Source organism: Siphateles boraxobius, unplaced genomic scaffold, assembly GCF_051911475.1.
Source record: "Siphateles boraxobius isolate OS27281-9 unplaced genomic scaffold, OSU_SipBor_1 18, whole genome shotgun sequence".
In the NCBI taxonomy this organism is placed as follows: Eukaryota; Metazoa; Chordata; class Actinopteri; order Cypriniformes; family Leuciscidae; genus Siphateles; species Siphateles boraxobius.
The window spans coordinates 10,878,634-10,904,764 of record NW_027508788.1 but is presented as its reverse complement, the minus strand read 5'-3'; the positions used below and the strand labels follow the sequence as shown (position 1 = coordinate 10,904,764).

Here is a 26,131-nt window from a genome sequence, read left to right as displayed (position 1 = left end):
CGCCCACTCCCATGAAGCACTGCGAATGACGTAATGGAGTCAGGGCCTGTCCCAATATCCACACTTGCGGTCTGTAGACTTGATGACTTGTCTTCAAACATACATGACGTATTTCCTGTATTTGGCCCAAGTGTGCAACCCGATGGGACACACAACGTAGTGTTGTAAAAATGCAAATACAATTTTGAGGGAGCTTTATTTACAAATTTGTATTTTCAGTAGTTTTCCACTTTCAAATAAACTTCTAAATACAGGCTCAGTAGTTCCTAAGATGCATTTATTAATTGTGGTACTTCTAATTAAGTGATAAAAAAGCGTTTGCAATATTTCACAACATGCAATAATAAAATGTGCAGCCCTTTACATTTTACTACCTAATTATGTCATATTCTAATTAATTGAACTTACACTGGCAAGTTTTCCTCAACATTATGCGATTTCAGGGCATGCGAGTTCCTGAACATTATGAATGATGGGTTACTCTTAACCTCAAATACCACTCTGAAGCAGTATTAGAGATGGTGTGGATTTAGAGTGTGTTACGCGCACTGAGATTTGGCATTTTCCAGACCCGGGAAAGTCTTGCACACTTGAGTTATGTTTAGTTTCATTGTGGTTTTTGTTGGTTTCCTGTATATCCTTTCAGTTTAGCTTTCTCCGTTAGTGTCTCATGAGTTAATGATTGACCTGATTTACCTGTCATCTTGTTATAGTTGCCTTGTTGTCTCTGTGTATAAGTACTCCCTGTTGGGTTCAGTTCTTTGTCTGTGATCAGTAGCATTACGTGTGGAAAGAGTTAAGTGTCTCCTGAGATTCTCCTATGTATTTCTGTTGTTGGATTAAAGATGATTTAGACTGAATTCTGGGGCCTCATTTATAAACGTTGCGCACGCACAAAAGAAGGCGTACGCCGCTCTCTACGCAATAATTGGTATTTATAAAAAGCAAACTTGACGGGAAAATGTGCGGTCCTTCACGCAAGCTCTGACCCAGGCGTACGCACAAAAACGGGTGAAATGAGAAATGGCGACACCGTCGGCAGATGGAAGAAACACGTGAAAGTGTGTGAAACTGTAGACCGTTGTGTAAAATAAATGGCAATACTGCCTCTCATAATTAACACGAAGACTTCACAAAGCAAGTCTTACAATCAACAGCCTACACGAACACCCGTTTGATCGATCTGAAACAGAAATGCAAATTAATATTTCCAAAAAGAAAAGTCAAATATGTTCTGCAATAATATTGGCATGTTATACAATTCATCCTCATAAATAAGATGGTAAACAGAAAGAAAATGATGACAGAAACAGAAACAGAAAAATAATGTACAAAACTGATATTCTCGCCAATGTGTCCGTCTGGCGGAGCAGATATAGATGCAATTAGATAGTCAGTCAGATAGATATATAATTAGGGAGATATATAGCCTAGATAGATTTATAGACAGATAGATAAATAGTTGTATTATTTGTCCTCTGGGGAAAGTTGTTTTCATACTAAAAATGTCTTCATCAGCTACGGAATCATGGTATTCATGCATATGCCTTTAGTTTGTTTTATTTTTGATAAAATAACGTATGACGTAGCCTATGTCTCAACCATTCAGAAAGCTGCAAGAAATTACATTTGCGCTGAACTAATTCCCATTTCCAAGTAGATTATAACCAACATCTGTAGCTTGTCAGATGCAATTAAATGGATGGAAATAAAATGCCCCATCACAATGCGTAATGACGCACAATGGCTGATCTTGCGCTCTTAGAAGATGTGGCAAATGGAAGGATTCGGAGTGAACGCATCTTCAGACAGCAAGAAGATTTGCTGGCAAATGAGGACGAGTGGCTCATGAGCCGGTTCCGACTTCCTCGAGCTGTCCTGTTGGACCTCTGCGGTCTTTTGGCCCCCGCGTTACAGAGGAGCACTCGGAGGAACCATGCCGTGCCAGTCCCACTTCAAGTCCTAACAACACTAGGATTCCTGGCGACTGGCACTTTTCAGAGGGAATTGGCTGACAGCTCAGGCATATCTCAGCCGACCCTTAGCCGGATAATGCCAGACGTTTTAAAAGGCATAATAGCTTTGTCCCATGAGTGCATAAAGTTTCCATACACGGCGGGTGAACAGGCAAACAAGAAAGCTCAATTTGCAGTAGGGCTGCAACTAACGATTATTTTGATAATCGATTAATCTGACGATTATTTTTTCGATTAATCGGATAGAAATTAAATTAGATTTTTTTTTAATTATAACTAAATAAAACCGTAAATCAGGGTATTTATGTGTAAAAGTGTACTTTAAAAAGTGCAAAAGCCACACATTGAGTTTTACTAATATCAATATTTGCATTGTTTTTAATGATAATTGCTGATGGCAAGTTGACAAACATGATTATTGTTAAAAAAATGATATCCAACATATTATGTTTTAACACAATTTTTGTTAAAACAAATTTACACAGACATGTTGTTCAGATGTGAATATCTGAACTAAAAACAAACTAAAAACATCTAAAATATATAATTCATTTAATTTTTATTTAAAATTAATTATATATAAGGATAAAGAATATAATATATATTATATATAATATATAAAAGAATAATATAAGGATAAATTGATTAAATAAATATAGAAAGACTGAAAACAATTGTGTGAACGTAGAGCCGCAGTAGATCGCGTTTGAAAAACAATTAAAACTTAGTAGACAAATGCTATAAAAAGAGAACGGAATGGAGGTAACGTTACCCAGCAAGCTAACAGGCTTGAGGAAAGGACAGGAGAAATTATGCATTAGTGCACAAGCATTCGCTGAAAACCACTGAGTACAGTGACTAAAAAACAATATTTTACTGCTGCTGTTATTAACTGCCTTTATATTTAGTGCTTCGCTTTGTAAACACCGTTTTAATTTAACCTATTTCTGCGGTAGCGCTATTTTAATCCATCACTTACGTTGCGAGCGAACTGATTGCGCAACCTGATGCTCGAGACAAAATACAGACATCCCAAGATCCCGGAAGTCCCGGGAGTCTCCCGCATATTGATTGCGGCTCCCTGATGCCCGCGAATTAGTTCAAACTCCTGAAATCTAGAGCGCGCAAGCAAGAGTGCGCATGCGAGACAGAAGAGACTGCTCCAAACCGTGTAGCGCGCGCGCTCGGCACAGCGCCTGAGGGAGAGAGACCTTGCGTGTGTGTGCGTACCAGTAAACGCTCCCCGTGACGTAAGCAGACCAACTAATCGATAATGACATTCGTTGACAACGATTTTCATAATCGATTATAATCGATTTTATCGATTAGTTGTTGCAGCCCTAATTTGCAGCTATGTACGGTTTCCCAAATGTTATCGGTGCTATTGACTGCACTCATGTTGCCATAAGGGCACCGAATGTGAATGAAAATGCTTTCATTAATCGAAAGCATTTCCATTCGATCAATGTCCAAATTATTTGTGATGCAGACATGTTGCTCACTAACGTAGTAGCTCGGTGGCCTGGGTCAACCCATGACTCATGAATCATTGTGCTGTTTATTTCAGTTAGGACAGTCTTGATTTCACCCAACTCCCTTGCCACCTCTCTGACAGTCTGACTGAGTTAATGACTTCCCTCTGCATTTCAAGGACTGCATCGGTGAGGACACGCCCGCTGCTGGAGGGTTGAGAGCCGCCTGCCGTGGAGACGCTGGGCACAGACGGCTGCTCAGCTGCAGCCTCTGAACCACTGGCACTGGCCCAGCTAGAACACCCAGCGACTAAAATAAAGATTGTTCTATATGAATAAATTGTAATCGTGTAGCCTACATACATGTGACTTGACTGCATTCTTTTGACTTATTTCACTTACCTGTGTCATCCGGTGCATCTGGCGCGTCAGTGTCCCCCTCCGCCTCAGTCACCACTCCACTGAATAGGGATTCCCCAATAATTGCCGACAGTCTCTCATCAAGAGGGGTCAGCTCCGGTGTCCCCTTTCCCCCACCCGTGGCAGACACACTCTGGCGATGGAGCGCTAGACGCTTTTTTGCCTCGACTTTGATGTCTGACCATTTCTTTTTTATTTCGGCCACAGTCCGAGGTTGTGAGGCTACAGCATTTACAGCGTCTGCAACCTTTTGCCACTCAAGTGCCTTTTTGGCATTAGTAATGCCCACACTGTGCCCTCCAAACAACATTTTTCTCCTCTTTTCCACCTCGCCAACGATAACTTCTACTTCACATTGAGTGAAGTTACGTTTTTTTGATTTCCTCTCTATGTTTGCCATAATTTCACAATCTATGAATATTAACTTGTGGGCGTTTCACGGACTATTTATGGGCAACTATGGGCGTGACATGAAGCCGCAAAAGCTGCGCTACATTTAGAATTGATTGGGATTTATTAAGGAAAAAATGCGTAGGATGTGCGTGCGCACGGTTTTATAAATCCGAATATTTCTGTGCGTACGCACGTCCTATGTTTCATCCGTACGCCACTTCTGACGCAAAACCTACGCAAAGTTTTATAAATGAGGCCCCTGGTGTTCTTCATGTTGGCTTACCACCACACGTTACACTTAAATATTTATAGATACTTTCTATATATAATCAACATCTTTAAATCAATAGTTTTATGTCATTCACAATTCATCATGAGATGGTAGTTCTTTCCTTATTTAAAGCCATTTAGTACACAATAATGCCTTTGTTCTTTTTGCTTCGAATCAAAGTTTGCAATGTGATTCACCTTCAAGCTGGTTGGTGTGTTTATAGCTTATAATTCTTTAATGAAGACTTCCTATAGGAAAAATACTTCCGGAACCAAGGACACTGAGAAAAAAAAAGGGGCGGGCACTGTTGCACTCTATAAGCATGAAAGTACACATATATTGAGTAAAATAAATAATACATTACATGGATACATGGCTAGATACCTTTATAGGCAGTCTGTTTTGTATAAGAGGAGTTGTGGAGTTTCTGTCGCATATATATATTGTCTCATATATTGTTTTCTCTCCTCAGAACTATGTGGTATTGATGAGCTACTTTGCCAGGACGAAAACTCTCTGCTAAGTTTTGAGGCCATCCGCAGCATTCATAAAGACATGGACGATGATGCAGACGGCAGCGTGGATGTGACAGAAACCGATGGGGTGAGGGCTGCAGTATTCATGTGTGCTTTTGTGGTCTGCTGTGTTGAGAGATTGAGTGCACAGCTCTGTGCACGGTGCCCAATGTACAGACAAGTGCTTAGTTTGCTTGCTTGAAAGGACACAGTCGCTTTTGGCTTGTTCATTGGACATAGATTTCTGTCAAGCTGCTTTGAGATATGTATTTTGAAAAAGTGCTTTATAAACTTGACTTGACTGTACAATAGAGCAGTGCACTGAAGTACAACATATGGCATGCGGTATACAGCTGTACTGGTACAAGTCTGAGTGTGTTGCAGAGATGAGGAGCGCAAGTTACACATGTTGTTATAGAGTTTTTTCGTCTGTCGTCGTAGCATTCAGCTGTAACATTTTTATGATAAAATACACTGAGGTGGAGATAAATAGATGTGAAATATGTCTTTTTTGCGAGATTATCCTTTTTAATTATTAATTTTTACATAATTTTTAGAGATAAAATAAAAACTAAAATATACAACAACAAAAGTTTCTACCAAAATATTAAGCAGTACAACCGTTTTCAATATGAAATGTTTCTTGAGCAGCAAATCATCATCTTAGAATCAATGATTTCTGAAGTATATTTCACAATATTAGCTACAGCTTTTAATGTATTTTTGATCAAATAAATAAATTTGTGATCTTAAAAGACCCCAAACCAGAAGGGTGTGTGTGTGTGCGTGTGCGCGTGTGTGTGTGTGTGTGTGTGTGTGTGTGTGTGTGTGTGTGTGTGTGTGTGTGTGTGTGTGTGTGTGTGTGTGTGTGTGTGTGTGTGTGTGTGCGTGTGTGCGTGTGTGTGTGCGTGTGCGTGCGTGTGCGCGTGTGCGTGCGTGTGCTTTTTGACCTACATTATGGAATCCTTATATTGTGGTGTGTATTTGTATATTCAAGTTTCAGGCCACACCCCCTACATTATGCCGATGTCCTCATAATTCACACAACTCACATAAAAAATAGAACACTCTAAAACATACTTTTCGGCATCACCACCAGGGAAATAACCTGTTTTTATTTGTTTACATACAGTCTTGTAAACATGGTTTACTTGCACTGACAGGTTATTGATTTGTATGTAAACCAGTAAATAAGGTTATTTCAATAAACTGATTTTTGTTAGTTAGCGCATGTACTGTAAATTTGCTCAACGATAGGTGTACCAATGTGTGTGCGTGTATATTTAGCAAACTGGCAACTGCGAGTGATTTAAAGCAAATGATCTTTGAAAAGAGGATTCTAAAAAAGTCGATTGGACTGACCAAATTTAGGCGAGTCAATGTCTTATTGCTGTCACAATGTTTTATTTAAACACTTTACAATATTATTTTTACAATAGTCATGCAACCTGATTATCAAAGATACAAACAAAAAAGAAAATTCAAAATCCCCTTCTGGATCTGCTTTGAATGGACATGACATTTCTGCATGTATTCAGAAGTGATTATTAACCATGATTATAGTTTACGAACCTAGGCTATAAAAAAGCATTCTGTATTCTCTTTGCATCACACAAAGCGGTTCCTTTTTCATGTGAATGCCACATCTGAGCACTGAGTAAACAGCATTACTGCTGACCGACCGCAGCCATAGGCAGTCCAAGGCCATAGACAGTCCTGTGAGTGTAACCTTTACTACAGTCTGAGTTATTATGAGGCGACTGAACCAGTGAAAATGACGGCATTTACATACTTTAGGTTGTCTGATGCTCTACAGTAAGACTACTGGATCACAAAAACACCAAGACAATTATTCAAATTTGGATATGCCAAATAAACTGTTTACTGTGGCTTTACATCTAACCTCTTGCCAAATGTTGGATTATGCAAATAGACAGTGCTGTAAAAAGAAACCGAAATAATCAAGTCCAGAATAGATTGTGACTGTAATTGGAAAACCACTGCTTAATTTTAGATTACATTTTCAGGGTGCTGGATTTTTGTTTCATTATCTCCTCTCCTTTAGCTTAAGTTAAACCTATAGTTAAGCATATTTATTTTTACAATCCTAACTATAGTGTGCATGTTTATATTATTATATACCTGCTGCATGTGAGCCCATCAGAAAATGATATCAGACGAGAACGACTGCACCTGATGCTAAAATCCAGTCTTTGTTTCCTTAAACAGTTTCTGAGGGAAGACTTAAAGTACAATGATCCTAAGGGAAAACAAAACAGCTTCCATCGAGCAGATCTGCTGATCACAGTGGAGGACATGTGGAACACCTGGAAGGCCTCTGAAGGTTTTCACAGATTCTTTTTCATTTGAAATAAATGATTCGACACTGAGAAGCAGTCAACCATCTTAGAGCACATTCAAAGTCATTCCAGTTAGCCACATCATAAACTATTTAAACTACTGCATATTTACATACATGTAGACTTGTTAGTATTATGTTTGTGTAACTGAAAACACAAGCTTTTCGAAGTATGCTTCTTTGGCCGTGAGCACGGAAAGATGCCTTCAGCGCGTGCGCACTATCTAGTGGACTCGAGTCACTGTTGTACACACAGTGCCGCTGCTAGCCATTTTGGTGGCCTAAGCATAATTCAAATTGTCATTTATTGCCAGTTTAACTTGAACTTTTTAACGCGCAATTCAACGGACCACTGAGGCGGCGGTGGCACCATCGTTACTTTGTTAGGCAATTAAATACACTTGTTCCGCCTGTTTTGTTATATACATCCTTAAAAAGTGCCTAATAATATTTCCATACTGAAATAAAATCGGCATTATAATTATTATGACTATGATATGATGATTGGTTTTTCATCAGGCTATTTTTGGTGCCCCCTCAGCACTTGGTGCCCTACGCACAGCACGTGATGGGAGCGGCGGCGCTGTGTACGCACACCGTCCGCACATACACAAAAATTGGGCCTCCTAATGACAAAAATTACGCCACACAGACAGTGCGCAGACAGTCGCGGAAGTATACTTTGGGTTTAAGCTTCCATCTGATCTTCCATGTTTGTTTCTCAGTGTCCTCTGGCACTGTAAACCACTACCATCACTTGTTTTTTTGTTTTTAGTGTATCACTGGACAGTAGAAGAAACAGAGGATTGGCTCATCCGCTGTGTGCAGTTACCTCAGTATGTCGATTCCTTCAGGAAGAACGACATCAGTGGCAAAGCTTTGCCCAGGTAGGAAAGCTTACAGTTAGCCGTCATCTGTATAATACTTTTATACGTTTAAATTAATTCACTGATCGCTTACTGACTCACAGTGTCTGTTTCATTCACAGACTTGCAGTGAAAAATGCCACCCTGCTTCTGTCTGTGCTGAAGATACCAGACCGCAGTCATGCACAGAAATTGCAGCTGAAGGCTCTGGACACAGTGCTTTTTGGAAATCCAAGTGAGTAGCACTATGTACTAAGACTGGGCTTATTGAATATCCACAAAACATTTATGGTTGTATATTTAATTTGTCTCATGACTTTTGAGTTTGACATGTTTTAATAGAGTCTCTGTTGGCAAGAGTTGGTAAGATCAATTCATTTCTGTGAATCAGTTAAAAATGTCCATATGAATTAATCACTTCTGATTCTGATTCATGGGCAAGAGTTGGTAAGTTTGATTAATTTCAATTAAACTGTTCATTTAAATGAATAATTTCTGAGTTGTTTGCAAAAGAGTTGTCGACTTCGGTACCAAGTCGGTACTGAAATTACAAAAAAATGTAAACACCTCAGATTGCCCATTGTATTCACGTGCTCATCGGATATCATATAAATATAAATCAATGACACTCTTCACCGAGCGCTTACACAGATACACACAGGAGCGCTTGTGCTTTTAAACACTCCCGCTCCCATTTTTTAAAAACACTTTCAAACATGTCCGTGTGCTCTCAAACACTCCTGTGCGCTGATCATTGTAGCCAATCAGACATATCCGATGAGAGTTTGTGAACATGTGAACACAGTGGCCCATCAGAGGTGTTTACGATTCCACTCAACAGCTCTCAAAGCGTCACAATTTAAAAAACTACGGTACTTGGTACCTAAGTCGGTACTTTTTGACAACTCTGGTTTGCAACATCAATCAATAAAGAAATATTCAGTGTAGAATCACTACTGTCTCTGGACAATATTGTTCATAGCTGTTCTGGGCTATATTTTGTATTTAAGGGGGACTGAAGGGCGGTATTCAGTTGACCAGTTCTGCTAATTTGTTGGAACTGTTTTCTTAATTCTTCTCCGTTTTAGAATTTTTATAAAACTACTAGCAAGGAAATGTTCTGCAAGGAAAAAAAGGTTTTCTGGATTGCTTATTTCTGGATGAAGTACAATTTGCAATTTTCTTTGCTCATTATGTGCTGAAATCAAGGAAAGGTTTGTAATTGTGTTCTTTTCTCGTGAGCATATATATTCTCCGTCTGAAAATAGCCAGACATATTGTATAACAAAACCCAGACAGAAGAGGCATGTTCCTTTAATGTCAGCCATTATAGTGTGATACTTATTGGACAATTCCGGCCAAAAATGAACCTAGGGCTAAATAACACATGGGTACCGAGTCGACCGTTCTCTGGGATGCGTTTTCATGATAATCGAATGTACCCAGTTTTAATGTTAGTTTTAGTTTGACCACAGATTAGCTTGTAACGCTAGTGTATGGGGCATCGAATAAGTACGAATAAAAATCGCTAGTTAATACCACTAACAAGGCTCAAAATAGCCCCACACTAACACGGTAGCATAATGAGGGTCTCTACCTGCAAACCGAAGCATTGAGAACTTTGTAAGTGTACAGACAGTTTAATAAGAAGATACTTTATAAAGACAGTGCAATCGCGTATACAAGCAGTAGTCATCTTTGGTGAAAGACAGCTGATGAAGCAGAAAAGAGAGGGATGTTGTCAATAAATAGGGGAGAGAGATTGAGAGATTGATGGGGATGTAATGGTCGATGGCATTTCATCATATGATTCATAGTTCATGTGACTGTCTCTACCTAGAACATCAGCCAGAGTTAAAGGTATCAAAGATGCTGGCAAGAAAAGTACTTTACACAGCACATTAGACACAGCACCATCATAATCCCAAAGGCTGTCAAAGACTGCATGATTTGTTGCAGGAATTTCAGCTCACACAATGTCTTCATGCACTGATGCACTGTTGGTATATGGCTCATGGTGAAACATGATAAACACAAGGCTACAAGATCCAAATTGCTTCTCAGTGCTCTAGCAAAGAAGGATATCATTGATTTCTTTTGTGTGGCCTGCAGTTTAAAATGCCTGTGCTTTTTTCCGTATGCAGGCATGCATTTGAACTATAGGTTAATACTTTCTGATAAATCAAGATTTTTTTAAGGCTGTTGTAGGTGGTTATCAATATGTTTCTATTAGAGATGCACCGATTACAATTTTCTAAGCCGATTCCGATTTTTCATGAGTTTGACCTGCCGATACCAATTTTAGCCGATTCCGATTTCATTTTTCTAACCACTTTACAGCAAACACAAATATTTATTTTCTATCTTTTCTTTAATAGAACATTTTACATAGAACATAGAACATTTTTTGAACAAATTAAATAAAATAAAACTATATAAATTATTACTCCTGGTGTGGGAAATTCACACATATATAAGGCCCTGTTTACACGAGAACGATTCTGGGTGAAAACGTAAAAATATTTTATCGGATGTGCCTTTCGTTTACACGGCGACGGCGTTTTGGAGGCTTAAAAACGCAAAAAAGTGAAACCACCCTCCAGAGTAGAAATCTTAAAAACGATCCACCGTCGCGTTCCCATCTAAACAGTAAAAACGCAAATCTGCTCACTGTGGCTCTCGTCGCGTACGTGTTTACGTCACAGGCATGCGCCATTACAGGAAAATAACCCCAACATGTCGGATTATTTCCATACGTCGGACCTTCAAGTTGCCATAGCAGCTCTGATAAACGTACAAGAGTCTTTTCAGCAGTTGTACAAAATATTCTCAGATATTGGTGTTGTTGTGTCGCAGTGCTTCACATTGTCACCTAGCCGCCTGGAGTGCATACTACATCGAATTTCACACACTTTTGCGTCATCATATGCATGCGTATTTCCCCCGATAACGCTCGTCTAAACGCAGAATAAAAAGTGATAACGCAACGCCACTTTTGCGTTTTCTCTTCAGATCGTTTCCGTGTAAACATAGCCTAAATGCAGAGTTATGGTATGAAAGAACCATTTTCATTTCCATATATTCAACTAAAAAAAAAGTGATATATTTACTTATTTACAAAACTAAACTTCTGTATGAAAACAAGTAATGGCAATAAAATAATATAAATAGCAAATAAAAATAAAATAAATATAGCCTTGCAGTATAAAGATGTTTCTCAAAACACACACACACACACACACACACACACACACACACACACACACACACACACACTGCCTATTGCAATCACTTGTACATCAATGGCAAGTTTTATTTCGCAAACAGTTCTTCTCTCGTCTGCCACATGTCCAGCCAGGCTAAACAATCACTTTAATTGAGCGCGAGCAGCGCAGCAAAAATAGACTCTGCGCCGAAACCCCACTTCACTGCTGTTCACGCGACGCTCCTGCTCAACGCTCACGCGCTGCTCCTGCTCTCGGTGTGAATGCACTCATTGATTAACATGCACGCCGGGGGAAAAAAAACCCTGCGCTACTCACGCTTGCGGTGTGAAACGGCCATAATTCACGAGGTTTCCTACATGTGCGTTCTGTGTGCACGTGTGATGCTGATTTTTGCGCGATGTTAATCATGCGGCGCCCGAGTGCATTTGACCGGCAAAAAAAATCGGCATATGTCAGACTCTTGTCAGACTGACCGGCCGGTCGCCGATCATGGCCGATCACGTGAAAATCGGCCGATTCCGATCACCAGCCGATCAATCGGTGCATCTCTAGTTTCTATGCAGTTACTTTTTAGCTTGTTACTATTATACTATTACTCGTATTAACAGTTACTAGTAGTTTTTAGCTTGTTGCTATTAGGGCTGCACGATATATCGTTTTAGCATTGATATCATCAATATTGTCAAATATAGGGTTCGTAGTTGATCCGTACGGACCAGGCAAAGTTTAACCATCATAGAGCAAACTTTTATTATTGGCATATGTTTTAGGTCCTGTTAGTTTAAACATTCAAGCGATTTTCAACCATTTAAGTGCAAGAATATGCGAAAGAGAACTCAATTTGTAACTCTTTTCTGTGTGCATACAGAGCCACGCAGACATCATCTTTTTGTGCTTAAACGAACACATACACGCAAAATTATGCGTGTCTTGGTAAGGATCCTAGTGAACACAGTTGCTTATGGCTTATGTGAATGTGAACAATTGAGAAAAAAACAGATGAGGATCATTATATTGGATCAGTGTATTCGGTCTTAAAGTGACAGCAGCCCAATTTTCCTGCTGCCGTCTGTTTCATTAATGTTAATTAACAACAACATACAAAGACAAAATCTCATTTGCTGCTTTGACAAAGATTAATTATTTTTATACAGTGAAGACTAGGCAGTGTTATTTTACATTTGATTATTCAATTTTTGTACCTGAATGTGAATACTATAAGACTTACCTGAAAAACAGAAAGCACTGTTTATGTCATTTGTATCTTTGTTCTATTGTCTATGTATGCTTGTAATTAGTTTATTATATTTTATGCAGATTCACTCCCCTACAAAATCATCCCAATCATTCTAGAATGATTAATTCTTTCCGAATAGAGCTAATCAAGTCATCTGGTGTAATAATAATAAAAATAAGATTAAGATAAATAAACAGAAATTCGATTTCAATAAATGATTATTAAAATAAGTAAATAAAAAAAATAAAAAAAACGAATGAGTAAAAAATTTGCTGGAGCCTTGATGTTATTCTAAAGTCATAGTAATTGAAGGACCTTGGTGTATTCACTGTATATATAGACCAGTGCGTCTGTGAATTGCCTGGTCTGTCGTCTGATTGGTTGATCCCCCCTGGTTCCATATTCCTTCTGGAGTTTCATAATAATCTCAGCTATGGCAGTTATTTGCCTCTCCGGTTGCTGTTTATACTGTCTGCAGTAGAAGGTTCTTCACTGTTTTAGACAATCTTACTATACAGTCTTATGGCGTTGCATTACTAATGGAAAATCTGTGTCTGTGTACAGTTTTCAGCCACTGCACTTACACATGAAGAAATGAGAACGCTGTGCCATCCAGTGTCCTTAGAAATGGTCAAAGATTATGTGTGCAAAAAAAACACTCCTTTATATACACTCAAAGAGCTCTTTTATCTAAACACTAGTGCAATTAATGAAAAGTAAATCCAAGACGGAAGTTTATGTGCCAGTTTAAGTTTAAGTTTATGTGTGTTCTTTTTAACTCTTTACTGAAAATAATGTCAGAGTCGATTAGAATAAAATCAAATGTTTACAATTTATTATGTCAGGTAAATATATCCCGTCAATTGCATAATCAGTTCAAACAGAATAGTTACAAACATCAAATGATCTAGAATAAAGAGAGAAGATGCAATACCTTGACATACTAAAATACATGATGCGAAGTGTTTTGCTTACGTGTCTAGCCTCTTGTTGCATTTCATTATATAGAAAGACCAAGGCAGAAAGCTCTTTTCAAATGTGAACATGAGTTAACAGTGGGAATTTACATTAATCACCGTCCCAGTATTACTAGGGGCAGAAGTTGATTTACATGGAACCATTTGCTAACAATGGGAATTTGATTTGAGTTTACACCTTCTGAGAGCAGGAGACCATTTGCCTGGAAGATACACCTCCTATCTATGTGAATCATTTCTAAACTCTTAAATACCTTATTACCTTATTATTCTGGTTTACTTCTTTGGGAATGAGACCTTTGTACCAGTCGCACTGAGACATTTCAAATGATATCAAACATGTGTGATACTGTATGATAATTATTCACATTAAACTATATATATTCTTGGGTGAATTTCAGATGATCTCAGCTTGATAGAAAGAACGAACAGGGAATGGGGGTTCAAGGAAAAAAGATGTAGATTAGGAATGCTTAGGTGAGATTTGCGTCTCGAATGGTGCACAAGAGAGAAATTCAAATGTTAATTTGCCGTCTCTTCCAGTTTCTCCAGTCTTACAAATCTGATCCCAAATCGAGCTGGTTAAGATGAGGGAGCTTCAAGGTTGAGGGATTCAACACCATGCCCTCAGAAATATATTGGCACTTCTTGATGTGCCGTCACCTGCCATGTTCCTGAGCAGGATGTGAGCAGCGAAATCGTAGATGGAAATAGCAGTCACTAATCCAGTCATCCAGATCCTCCCGTTACGCAGCTGATGCCGCCACCTTTGTGTGAAACACCGCTCTGGACTCACTTACTGTTATCATTCCTGGACTCCAATGCAAAACAGATTAAGGCTACATTAATCCACATACATTTGAAAACAGCATTTCGCTTCAAAATGATCTCTGTCCACACTGGTGTTTTCAATTGTTTTATAAAAGTTGCTTGTCCACACTGAAATGCTGGAAAATGCTTAAATCATTTTACTGCACATGCATAAAATATAATAAAAATCATCTTTGCTGGGATGTAGTTTAAAAACTGTACAAAGTAAAAAATAAAATAATAGTTAACAACACTATGAAAATTAATAGCAGGCACAACAATGCCAGTATAACCATAGATATCTATGAGTACAAAATGCGTCACATGATTCATGAATAAAGATGTTAAACTTTTCGAATACCTCAGTTTTCTCAGTCCACACTACAATACAAAAACTGTATTTTTAATATATCCACTTGAAAGTGTCTTCAAAAAGCTCTGTTTTCACTGGACAAATACACCATCTCTGAACAGAGGGCGAAAAAAGAGAAAAAAATGTGCTCTCAAATGTATCCAGATAAATGTAGACGTTGCATAAGACAGATGTGACAGAGAACTACTGATGTGTATTCATGCATCTGCGTGGTTAGATCCAATCTGAGCTTTTTTTTTATCACTTCTGGGACTTTTTCTAAGTAGATTACTACTTGTTTGTATTACTGTACTACTTCTTGCTAAAAGCGGTATGTGTGTGTGTCACAGTGTTTTGCAACCCTCACATATGTTGGGCTGCAGTTGTAGTCAACACATCAGTCAAATAGACTACTTTCACTGTTTTATTTCACTCTGAAAAACAACATTGGAAATGGTTGTTAAGAGAAGATTGCAGACATAAGGATTGGAAAGAAAACATTAATTTGCTTTTGCCATGTCGGGGTCAGCTGGGGTGACAGATGGAATGTGTGTTGAAAAAGAGTTATAATTCTCACATGACATCACTTTATTTAGAGTATGTGATACGCTAGTTTATATTACAGCACTATGTACGTACATTCATTCACTACCGTTCATAAGTTTCATAAAATACTGACATTTTTTTAAATGTGATGCTTTGAGCGCTATTGAGCGGAATCGCTCAACAAAGATAATAATTTAATAATTATAATAATAAAAAAGATAATAATTGATAATAATACGAAATATTTCTTGAGTATCTGTCACAACTGGTGGTTGTAGATAGGCACACGAAGATGAAGATGAATGTCAAAGTAAAGTCTTAAATAGATAATCCAAAATCACCCCAATCCTTCTCGATTAATTCTTTCCAAATAGAGCTAATCAAGTCATCTGGTGAAAAAATAAAATAAAGAATAGAAATAAATAAACAAAAATTAGATTAAACACAGAGCAAGGCAGGAATAGCGCAACCACACGTATGCATAGACGAACATATACATGACATAACGCCACCTCCCGGAAGAATGCGTCCTCCCGGCAAAACAGGAGAGACAAGGATCTGAGGGAGGAACCATAATCTAAACTTGGCGGGGGACGACCGGGGGAGATGGAGCCATTGTTAGGGGATTGCTGGGCACAGATGGAGAGCCGATCGTACTGAGTGACACCGCTGGCACTAGAGACCAAGGCGGAGCGTGGCGACGAGCGTCCGATGTGGAGCTAGAGTGCTCAAGGACTGAGGCGGAGCTGGTGTGACGGAGGACAGAGGCGGAGCCAGGGGGGAAGGAGGAACCCACTAAAGCCGTAGGGGTGGTGGGTCGAAGCGCAGCAGAAGGCTCATAAGTCCGTGGAGCAGGCAGAGTGATGACTGACCGAGGTTGAGCCGGTGGTATGAGGGAACCCGATGGGGCCTTAAGGCCGAGGGTCTCTGGTGGAGCCGACAGGTTGACAGGCCGAGGTGGAGCAAGGAGATCAGAAGCCAGAGGCGGAGCCAAGGGATCCTCTTGCTTCAGCGAAGCTGGTGATTGCACGACCTGAGGCTTCACAACAACACAAGGCATCACAGGGGACGACGAAGGGCTGCAGGGATCCAGCTGAGGGGCTTGAGGACTGGGTGAGCTCTGCGGTGAGACTGAGAAAGGGAAGCTGGATGGGATCAATAATAATCATTCAAAGTCCATACAGATTGACAATGCAGTCTCAATGCTGGCTTGAACCAGCGGTTATGAAGAAGAAACAAATGATTCAGGGTGGGATAGGGTGGGAGGCAGTACCCCAGTGTCCCATTCTATCAGCCAGTCCTCTTGGTCCAATTCCCCCACGTTTCCTTTCTGCCACAGATGTTTCTGGCTCACACCCCTGGTCAGACTCACTCTGGGGCTCCGGCTCCGGGGCGATGGTCGGAGCTGTCCTCACTTCATTGGGCTCTGGCTCATTCATCGCGGCGGGCGGAAGCTCTCGTCTGCGGGGGGCTCTTGCAAAATCTCTGCAGTGCAGGGTGAGTCTGGGTCTAGCTGTAATCTGGATAGGGGTAGACACTCTCCAGAGGTCTATTGGATGATGGTAGTTTGCCCCGATCCATAACAGCGATTTCAACGTCTCGTCATCATAGGTGGAATTGGCGGCAAGACGGCAAAACTCCATCGAATAGTCCATTAAGCTCAGGCTACTCCTAGGCAAAGCAGTGATCGGAGCTGCAAAATCCATTTTAGGTTGGGTATTCTGTCACAACTGGTGGTTGTAGATAGGCACACGACAATAAAGATGAATGTCAAAGTAGTCTTTAATAGATAATCCTCAAAGGCAAACACAGATCAAGACAAGAATAGCGCAACAACGCGTATGCAGAAACGAACATATACATGACAGCAGCAAATCAGCATATTAGAATGATTTCTGAAGGATCATGTGACACTGAAGACTGGAATAATGATGCTGAAAATTCAGCTTTGCATCACAGGAATAAATTACATTTTAAATATATATTCAAACAGTCAGCAATTCTTTAAAATTGTAATAATATTTCACAATAATCCTGTCATACTGTATTTTCGATCATATAAGTGCAGCGTTGATGAGCATAAGAGACTTCTTTCATAAACATAAAAAAATCTTACTGACCCCAAACTTTTAAACGGTAGTGTACATGCCAAAGGCTAATATAATCCAGATATTGGATTAATTGTAATTCTGGGGTGAACTCTCCCTTTTATTTTTACTCAAGTGTTGTTTTTTGTTCTTTTTGGCAGAGGGAGACAGTCACTTAAAGGACTTGATGGTGGTGGTGTCTATCGTGATTGGAGTGGGGGGCTGCTGGTTCGCCTACATACAGAACCGAAATACTAAGGAGCACATGGGCAAGATGATAAAGGATTTAGAAGGCCTCCAGAGAGCTGAGCAGAGCCTCCTGGACCTGCAGCAGAAGTAAGCACTAAGTTTGTATAAATTAACAGAAAACACACTTACAGTAAATAGCAGCTAGCAGGCTGGAAAGGTTTTAAAGTGGAAATGTGGTGCTTATATTTCATGAAGCACAGTTGAAAAAATGTGATGTTTCCTAAATCTTTTATGATACAGGACTACTTGTCTAGGTGGAGGACATCTGGTTGTAAGTTAAAAATGTAATTCCTGTAGATGGAGTTTGAAGAACTCCTGCATTGTAAACAGTGTATCCATTTCATGGATAGTTACATCATACCCCAAGCAAAAGAAAAAACCCAAAGTTCACTTTTTAGCTGGTCATGACAGATTTAAAGAAAGTAAGTTTGAACAAACAGGATTGTTAAGTGATGTTGTCAGCTCTCTCATGTTAACTCATGCTTAGTTAGCAGGTATACTTTCAAAACAGGGTGATTTAGTTTTAAACCTTTTTTTTTTTAAGATTAAGTCTGTTTGCTGTAGTTACCGTTAAGAAATGTCTAAATCTGTTTATACACACTGAGGGATGAACATGAATTATGGTCTGGGGTAATTGAAAGCATGCCACACATCAGGTTGAAAATAACCTGGAATAAACATTTAAAGTTTATTACTCATTCAAAGTGCAGTTTAGTCTGGCTATTCAATTTGGAGAAGTTATATTATTAGTATCTTCAAACTTTTATTTTTATTTGAAATGCTAGACAGTTCCAGACACTGCAAAGATTCAGGATAGAGGATTTGAGAATGTGAAATATCTTTCATCACATTTAGCTTACAGCAAAGGAGGCTACGTCACTTTTCTAATAGCATTATTCATCAGAGATTTATATTACATTAGTAAGCAGCAGCCTTCCGTTGCGTTAATGAGCATGAATGCTTATTACTTAATACTTTATACTTCATTATTTTAGTTTACTCTCTGTAATATTTGATTCTGATTTGTATTATTTGATTCTAATTTGTATTTCACAGAATTCTTCTGTCAGACATTTTTGTATATATACCAAAAATGGTATATATTGGGCTCTATCCATGGCAACTAGTCGTAATTAGATAAATAATACTCGAGGAAAAGTTTATGCTTTATTGAAATACTAACGTTAACATACAAGAGACAGACACTCCTATGAATACATGCTTATTACATCTAAAGTTACCTGAAATGAATGTAAAATGCAACAATGTCAGTCAGATCTACACTAATTTGCTATTTAAAGACAAAAAGAGGAATTTGTCTATCTATTGGAAATGTTTTCATTTCCTATTATCTTTGTTCAGGTCAAAAGACTCTTCAGGGTGATGCAAGCATCCTTTAAAATTCCTTAAATGGCAAAAGGACGGGCAGTGCTGTGCTGAATCCAGCTTGGAGTGTTTCAGACAATTACACTATCATGCTGTATGCTCAGTTCAGCTGCGCTGAGGCAGAACAGAGAACATGTCTCTGTCCTCTTTCAGAGGTCAGAGGTCTCGGAGAAGATCATGATTCAAACATCCTTTCTTTACGGTGCATTAATTTAAAGCAATGGCCTTATAAGGAGAGAGATGCAGTTTGGTGATCTATATTAGTTTACTCAAGGAAAAAGCTGTAGCGGAGGAATGTTTGTTGGGTGTAATGTGATTAAGTCACTGTGTAAGTATGGCTGGTGTAACAGCAGCCATGGATTTGAGTGTGTGGCATTTCTGTTATGTCCTTTACTCTAAATCCTGTTTGGAACAGAGATCAGGACACCTCGTTTACACTTTGATCCTCACCATGTCTGTCCCTGTGTGATGCAACTGTAGTTTCTGTCCGTCTATATCCTTCTATCTGTCTGTCTGTCTGTCTGTCTGTCTATATCTATCTATCTATCTATATGTCTGTCTATCTGTCTGTCTGTCTATATCTATCTGTCTGTCTGTCTGTCTGTCTGTCTGTCTGTCTATATCTATCTATCGGTCTGTCTATCTATCTGTCTGCCTGTCTATATCTATCTGTCTGTCTGTCTGTATCTATCTATCTATCTATCTATCTATCTATCTATATGTCTGTCTATCTGTCTGTCTATATCTATCTGTCTGTCTGTCTGTCTGTCTGTCTATATCTATCTATCAGTCTGTCTATCTATCTGTCTGCCTGTCTATATCTATCTGTCTGTCTGTCTGTATCTATCTATCTATCTATCTATATGTCTGTCTATCTGTCTGTCTATATCTATCTGTCTGTCTGTCTATATCTATCTGTCTGTCTATATCTATCTATCTGTCTGTCTGTCTGTCTATATCTATCTATCTGTCTATCTATCTGTCTGCCTGTCTATATCTATCTGTCTGTCTGTCTGTCTATATCTATCTATCTGTCTGTCTATCTATCTGTCTGCCTGTCTATATCTATCCGTCTGTCTGCCTGTCTGTATCTATCTATCTATCTGTCTGTCTATATCTATCTATCTGTCTGTCTGTCTGTCTGTCTATATCTATCTGTCTGTCTATATCTATCTGTCTGTCTATATCTATCTATCTGTCTATATCTATCTGTCTGTCTATATCTATCTATCTATCTGTCTGTCTGTCTGTCTATATCTATCTGTCTGTCTGTCTATATCTGCCTGTCTGTCTGTCTGCCTGTCTGTATCTATCTATCTGTCTGTCTATATCTGCCTGTCTGTCTGCCTGTCTGTTTCTACCTGTCTGTCTATCTATCTTTCTGTCTGTCTGTCTGTCTGTCTGTCTATATCTATCTGTCTGTCTGTCTGCCTGTCTGTATCTATCTGTCTGTCTGTCTATATCTGCCTGTCTGTCTGCCTGTCTGTATCGATCTATCTGTCTGTCTGTCTGTCTGTCTGCCTGTCTATATCTATCTGTCTTTCTGTCTTTATCTATCCATCCATCTAGCTATCTAGTAGGGCTGGATGATTAATCGAAAAATAATCGAAACCGAAATTCAGAGCCTATAACCGACGTGATTTTACCATGTCGGTTATTTCGGTTTTTTAATCCTATTAATATTTCCGCCCACTGTGTGTTAATGTACTTTCCCCTTAAAACATATTACCGCGTGTGTAGTCACGTAACTCCGCCCCGTCCAGTCTGCGACATTGAAGCAACATGAGCCCCTTTCACACAGCGCGTTGATCCCGGAAAATTGCCATAACAAACATCTGTGTGAACGCAAACACAACCCGGGATTGATGCCAGGTTGGGGACATAGTAACATTGCCGTGTTCAGTCCCGGAACGCGCGCTGTGTTAACAAAAGCCATAATCAATGCCGTGTCGTAATGATGGCGCTAAGCAGGTGCTGTGCCGAATTTCGACCCCCTGCCAAATTATTACCCCCCTCGTTGAAGTCAGTACCTGATTGCCTAATCCTAACCCCACCCATAATCCTAACCCCTCCCCCACAACTAATCCTAAACCTACCAATGCTAGGGGGGTAGTAATTTGGCGGGGGTCAAAATTCGGCACAACGCCGGGATCGTTCGCCAGCGTGAAACGGTTCGTAATGCGCTAGTTTATGATCGAATCAGAGAAAAAAATGCACAAGCGTAGTTTCTCGAGAGAAATCGCAGCTCATAAGCAAACTCTAGACGCCGCTGGGACATCTCACGTGTCTTTGCGGGTTGTGTGTGTCTGTGTGAACGTCTGTGTGTCTGTGTGTGTCTGTGTGAACTTGATTCCGGAAAATCACTGGCAGTGTGAATGAACCAAAGTCAAACGAACCCGGGTCAAATCCCGGGCCACTTTATCCGTGTATTTTCCGGAATCTCTGTGTGAAAGGGAACTCAAACACTGAGTCAACTCAGCAACAGGAGCCGCTTGTACCAAAGAAACACGCGAAAAAAGAGAGAGACTGACAAACGCCCAGCAACACGTGCCTCCACTCCACAAAGCAGGTTTCCATAACACAAGCATTTACAAATGCTACACAATATGAAAATGATTCGTTTTTTTAGTTTTATACAAGTTATATTTTGCTTTTAAGATGGCAATATTTACAATAATTTATTTTGTTTACAAAAAAAACTATTTTCTACATTTTGAGGAAACTTTCTTTTTACATTAAAACTTAATTACTTTTTTATTAGATGTTTTTATTTCAAGCATTGTATGCTTTGTTTGATTCAATTGTTTGAAATATTTAAGTAAGCATTAAAAGCTATCTGTGTGTTTCCTTATTTTAGAATCACAAAGATAGGATTATGCATTCTTTCATTCAAAAAAATAACAGTATATTTAAAAATAACATATTTACAGTATAAGCCTTGCCAGTGACACATGAGAAAGATTTTTTTTAAAATAATCGTTCAATAATCGTAATCGAGGTAACTTGTTCGATTAATCGCGATTATGATTTTAGCCAAAACCGTCCAGCCCTACTATCTATCTATCTATCTATCCATCCATCCATCCATCCATCCATCCATCCATCCATCCATCCATCCATCCATCCATCCATCCATCCATCCATCCATCTATCTATCTATCTGTCCGTCCATGCCTGTATGTTTGTCTATATCTATATGTTTGTCAATGTCTGTCTGTATGTTTGTTTATATATAATACTTATATCTGTTTGTCTGTTAAGTTATTTTTCTTTATGAACTTTTCAATTTGTTCTCTGCTGTTCATTTCCTTCCTTTTCATTTATCTTCTGCTTCCCCTCCCAGTTATGAGTGAGTGTAACATTCTGCCTTGGCCACTGTCATATCATTGACAGTTTGATTTATAGCTTACTTCCTGTTCCGAACTACGTCAGCGCGAGAGAAGGCTGCCACGTGCTTCAGCTGAAAGCTTAGGAAAGATCACATTGTGTGATATCATGGTTGCATTTATTTAACAGTACGTGCACTAACATGTACTTACAGTGTACCTATCTAAGAAAGTACTGGTAATATAAGGTAACTACATGGGTTAAGGTTAGGTTTAGGAGTAGGTTCAGGGTTAGTACCTTGTTATAGCCCAGTTATTTTAATAACGATAATAAGTACAAACTATATAGCCTACATGGGGAACAGGACTGTAAAATAATGTGCTTCCAATATCACAGATACGTATGTCAAACAAAACTGATTTTAATTATTTTAAATGGAATCGAATACCTCTTGTAAACATGGAACCACATTAGCCACATTAACACAACTAAATTCAGCCATCCTCCATGACCCAGAATCTCTAAGTGATATTCCCGTATATAGCTGGCAGGATGCATTTCTCTGTAAATCTGTAAGGAGTTTTTACCACATGATTACCACATCGAACAGGCCACATCTTGTTCAAGTGTCTTTTCATGAGGAGGAAGAGGTGTGGTAGAGTCTTGCAGATCCAGTTCCCTTTTCATGTTGACTCAGTTCTCCAGAGCTCCACCTGCTGGTGACTGAGGGGATATTATATATATATATATATATATATATATATATATATATATATATACAGTATATATATATACCGGTATATGAACTGTTTGTTCAGTAAGGAGTCAGCAGTGGTGCAGCTTGAGATTGATAATGTGTTTGTGTTCAGGCTGCAGATCGCACAGGAAGAGCACCACACAGTGCAGGTGGAGAAGATCAACCTTGAGCGGCAGATGAAAAGGGAGGGTGAAGCAGTCGAGCAGGAGGCGCAGAGACTGCGAGAACGAGCTGAGGGAACTGAGAACGAGCTGAGCAGACAGACATATGCAGAGCAGGAGCTGGAACGGGTATGAGAAGGTTTTTACTCTTATCAAAACTATATATATTATATTATATATATATATATATATATATATATATTATAAATGACAATTCATTTAAATAAATAGCATTTATAAAAGTAAAATAAATAAAATATATTTATAAGATAAACCATAAAATAAAATGATAAAACAAGCTATTATTAAAAAGTCGAAATTGTAAAGTTATCAATTATAATTGTAGTACCTCCCCAGAAATGTATATCTTTTTTATTTTATTTCAAGAGGGTGTTTTTTTTTTCCTTTTTTCTATCAATCTTCCAAACCCTAGTAAAAGAATGGCATGTTTATGCCTCTTTTCATCATTCGCTCATCAGCAATGTTTGGAAACCCTTGCAGTCTCCCATAAATTCGCCTTACAGATGTCCCATCACCATGGGAACTGCTGAAGAGGTTTCCCTCATCAAAACACTGAAATGCAGCCAATATTCATGAGCGTGTGTGTTTGTTTTAGGTGCGAAGGGATCTAAAGAGGGCCGAGAGGGAGCTGGAGTCCAGGAGTGGCTCGTCTCCTCCTGAAGCTCTGCAGAAGTGGCTGCAGCTCACACACGAGGTGGAGGTGCAGTACTACAACATTAAGAAACAGAATGCGGAAAAACAGCTCATAGTAGCTAAAGAAGGGGTAAGATGGTCACATTCTCACAAAATGACAAGCTTTAACTGAATTTTAAATCTGGTTTGCTTGTTCAGCTAGCTTAGCATCCAGGTATTGCTTGTTAACTGTGAAGTTGTGACCACCATAACAGGCAGAAAAGATCAAGAAGAAGAGAGGAACTCTCTTTGGGACTTTCCACTTGGCCCACAGCCCTTCACTGGATGATGTTGATCACAAAATCCTGTCAGCCAGGTGAGTCGCCTTTAAGAGATAGCTGCAACTTTAGTTTAAAAGAGTACGAAGACATTGTTATCTGTCATAACTTCTGGAGAGAAATGGCGCAGACACGGGACAAAGATGAAACGTTCTGCTGCTCATGTGTCGTCTCGTGTACTTTGGGCTTAATGCAAGTTCAGAGCAGGTGCGTATTAAACAGCACTGTCACATCCAGTGAGATCTTTGTCACAAAACACAAATCACTTGATTAAACTAGTCAGATGAAACAGCTTCGACATTCCCGACAAGGAAAACAGGAGAAAAATTGTGTCATGAACGAACAAGTTTTTTAAAATCATAATCCTTACAAACATTTGACATGTCTGTAATACTGTAGTAACACTGTGTAACAGTATACCATGGTGGTGTACAATAGTAACCACAGAGTTTTGGGATAAATGTGGTATATTCATATTGAATAGTGTTATTAATATAGTCATGTATATTGTATTAAATTTATTAGAGGAGTAAGGGTATAAAATTTTGTTTAAAATATTGCAGTTTCTTTGAGTGTTGGTATAGGGGTTACCAACTTAGTCAGACGCAGTCAGAATATTTTAATTTAACCCAATAAAACAGAGATAAAAATGTAAGTGCAATGGTTAAACACGTCCATCTAGCGCATGTTTACATAGAAAAACAATGGAAAAGAAGCGCAGTGAATATATAAAAGCGTTCTTTGTGAATGGCCCCTTAGTGTGATTCACTTTTTATCAATCTGAAGAACCTTTTCCCATTGTTCCTTTTGTGCAATGGAAAGGTTCCATGGATATTTTAAGGTTCTTCATGGAACCATAAATGCCAATAAAGAACCTTTTTATTTGATTTATTTTAAAGAGTATACAGCAACCAAACTAATCCTCACCTCTCTTTCTCTTTCACTTCTGCAGACAGGCTCTGGGAGAAGTAACCACTGCTCTGAGAGAAAAGCTCCATCGGTGGCAGCAAATTGAGATTCTGACCGGCTATAATATTGTCAATAACCCTGGCATGTTGTCTCTGGCCTCTGCCCTCAACCTGGACCCTGCTTTCCTGGGCATCCGCTCTGCTACAACCCAACACCTACTGCTATCCGATGACCTAGACGACATGGACGAGGACATACTTTCCCCAGGAACCCTGCAATGTAAGTCTATCAAGCACACAAGTGTGGTACAATGAGTCAAATCCTATCATATTCATCTGTGTCCAAATTTAAAGCTTCTCAGTCGCCTATAACCTTTTTAAAAATTGTTTTCTAACCCTAATACTTGGCAATTAAGCTTTCCGTTGAGCTCTGCCTTTTGTGTTGTGATATCATTGGCTAATGTCCACAGATGCCGCCTGGCAGATGGATCGGCGAGTGAGCGACCTTTGGCCCATGGCCGTCGAGAGCCAATCCCCGTGGAAACAATCTGGTTGGCAGCATCCCCTTTATTCTCGCAGCCAATGCTAAACACTTCTATTTCCCTCCCACTGGCCAATTAAGACCATCTAGATGGAATTTGTATTTACTACAGCTCTCAAAAAACCCTTAATTCCTTATAAGCCTTTTGAAATGCAGATGTGGAATCAGTGCTGCTGTTTTATATTGCTATTAAATGTCCAGGCTTGGTTTATTATGAATTAGATTCATTGATTCCATGTCTGCACTGATTTAAATTTAACAAGCCAAAAGACCAAGTTTTATGGTGGGGTCACATTTACAGTGTGTGCAGAATTATTAGGCAC

At 39.2% G+C, this 26,131-nt stretch overlaps 1 protein-coding gene across 5 annotated transcripts in view; it reads left to right on the top strand.

Moving 5' to 3' along the window:
* The window catches only part of stim1b (stromal interaction molecule 1b), a 43,241-nt gene that overhangs the window by 8,709 nt on the left and 8,401 nt on the right, over positions 1–26,131 (top strand). For 3 of the 5 annotated variants that reach the window (XM_077233482.1, XM_077233483.1, XM_077233484.1), the window contains exons 3-12: positions 5,005–5,135; positions 7,277–7,391; positions 8,182–8,293; positions 8,395–8,507; positions 17,670–17,844; positions 23,340–23,517; positions 24,005–24,172; positions 24,297–24,397; positions 25,312–25,547; positions 25,738–25,818. In XM_077233482.1, coding sequence (XP_077089597.1) covers positions 5,005–5,135; positions 7,277–7,391; positions 8,182–8,293; positions 8,395–8,507; positions 17,670–17,844; positions 23,340–23,517; positions 24,005–24,172; positions 24,297–24,397; positions 25,312–25,547; positions 25,738–25,818 — 1,410 coding nt within the window. The remainder of the gene's footprint in view (positions 1–5,004; positions 5,136–7,276; positions 7,392–8,181; positions 8,294–8,394; positions 8,508–17,669; positions 17,845–23,339; positions 23,518–24,004; positions 24,173–24,296; positions 24,398–25,311; positions 25,548–25,737; positions 25,819–26,131) is intronic. The other 2 variants (XM_077233485.1, XM_077233486.1) reach the window with 1 other exon arrangement.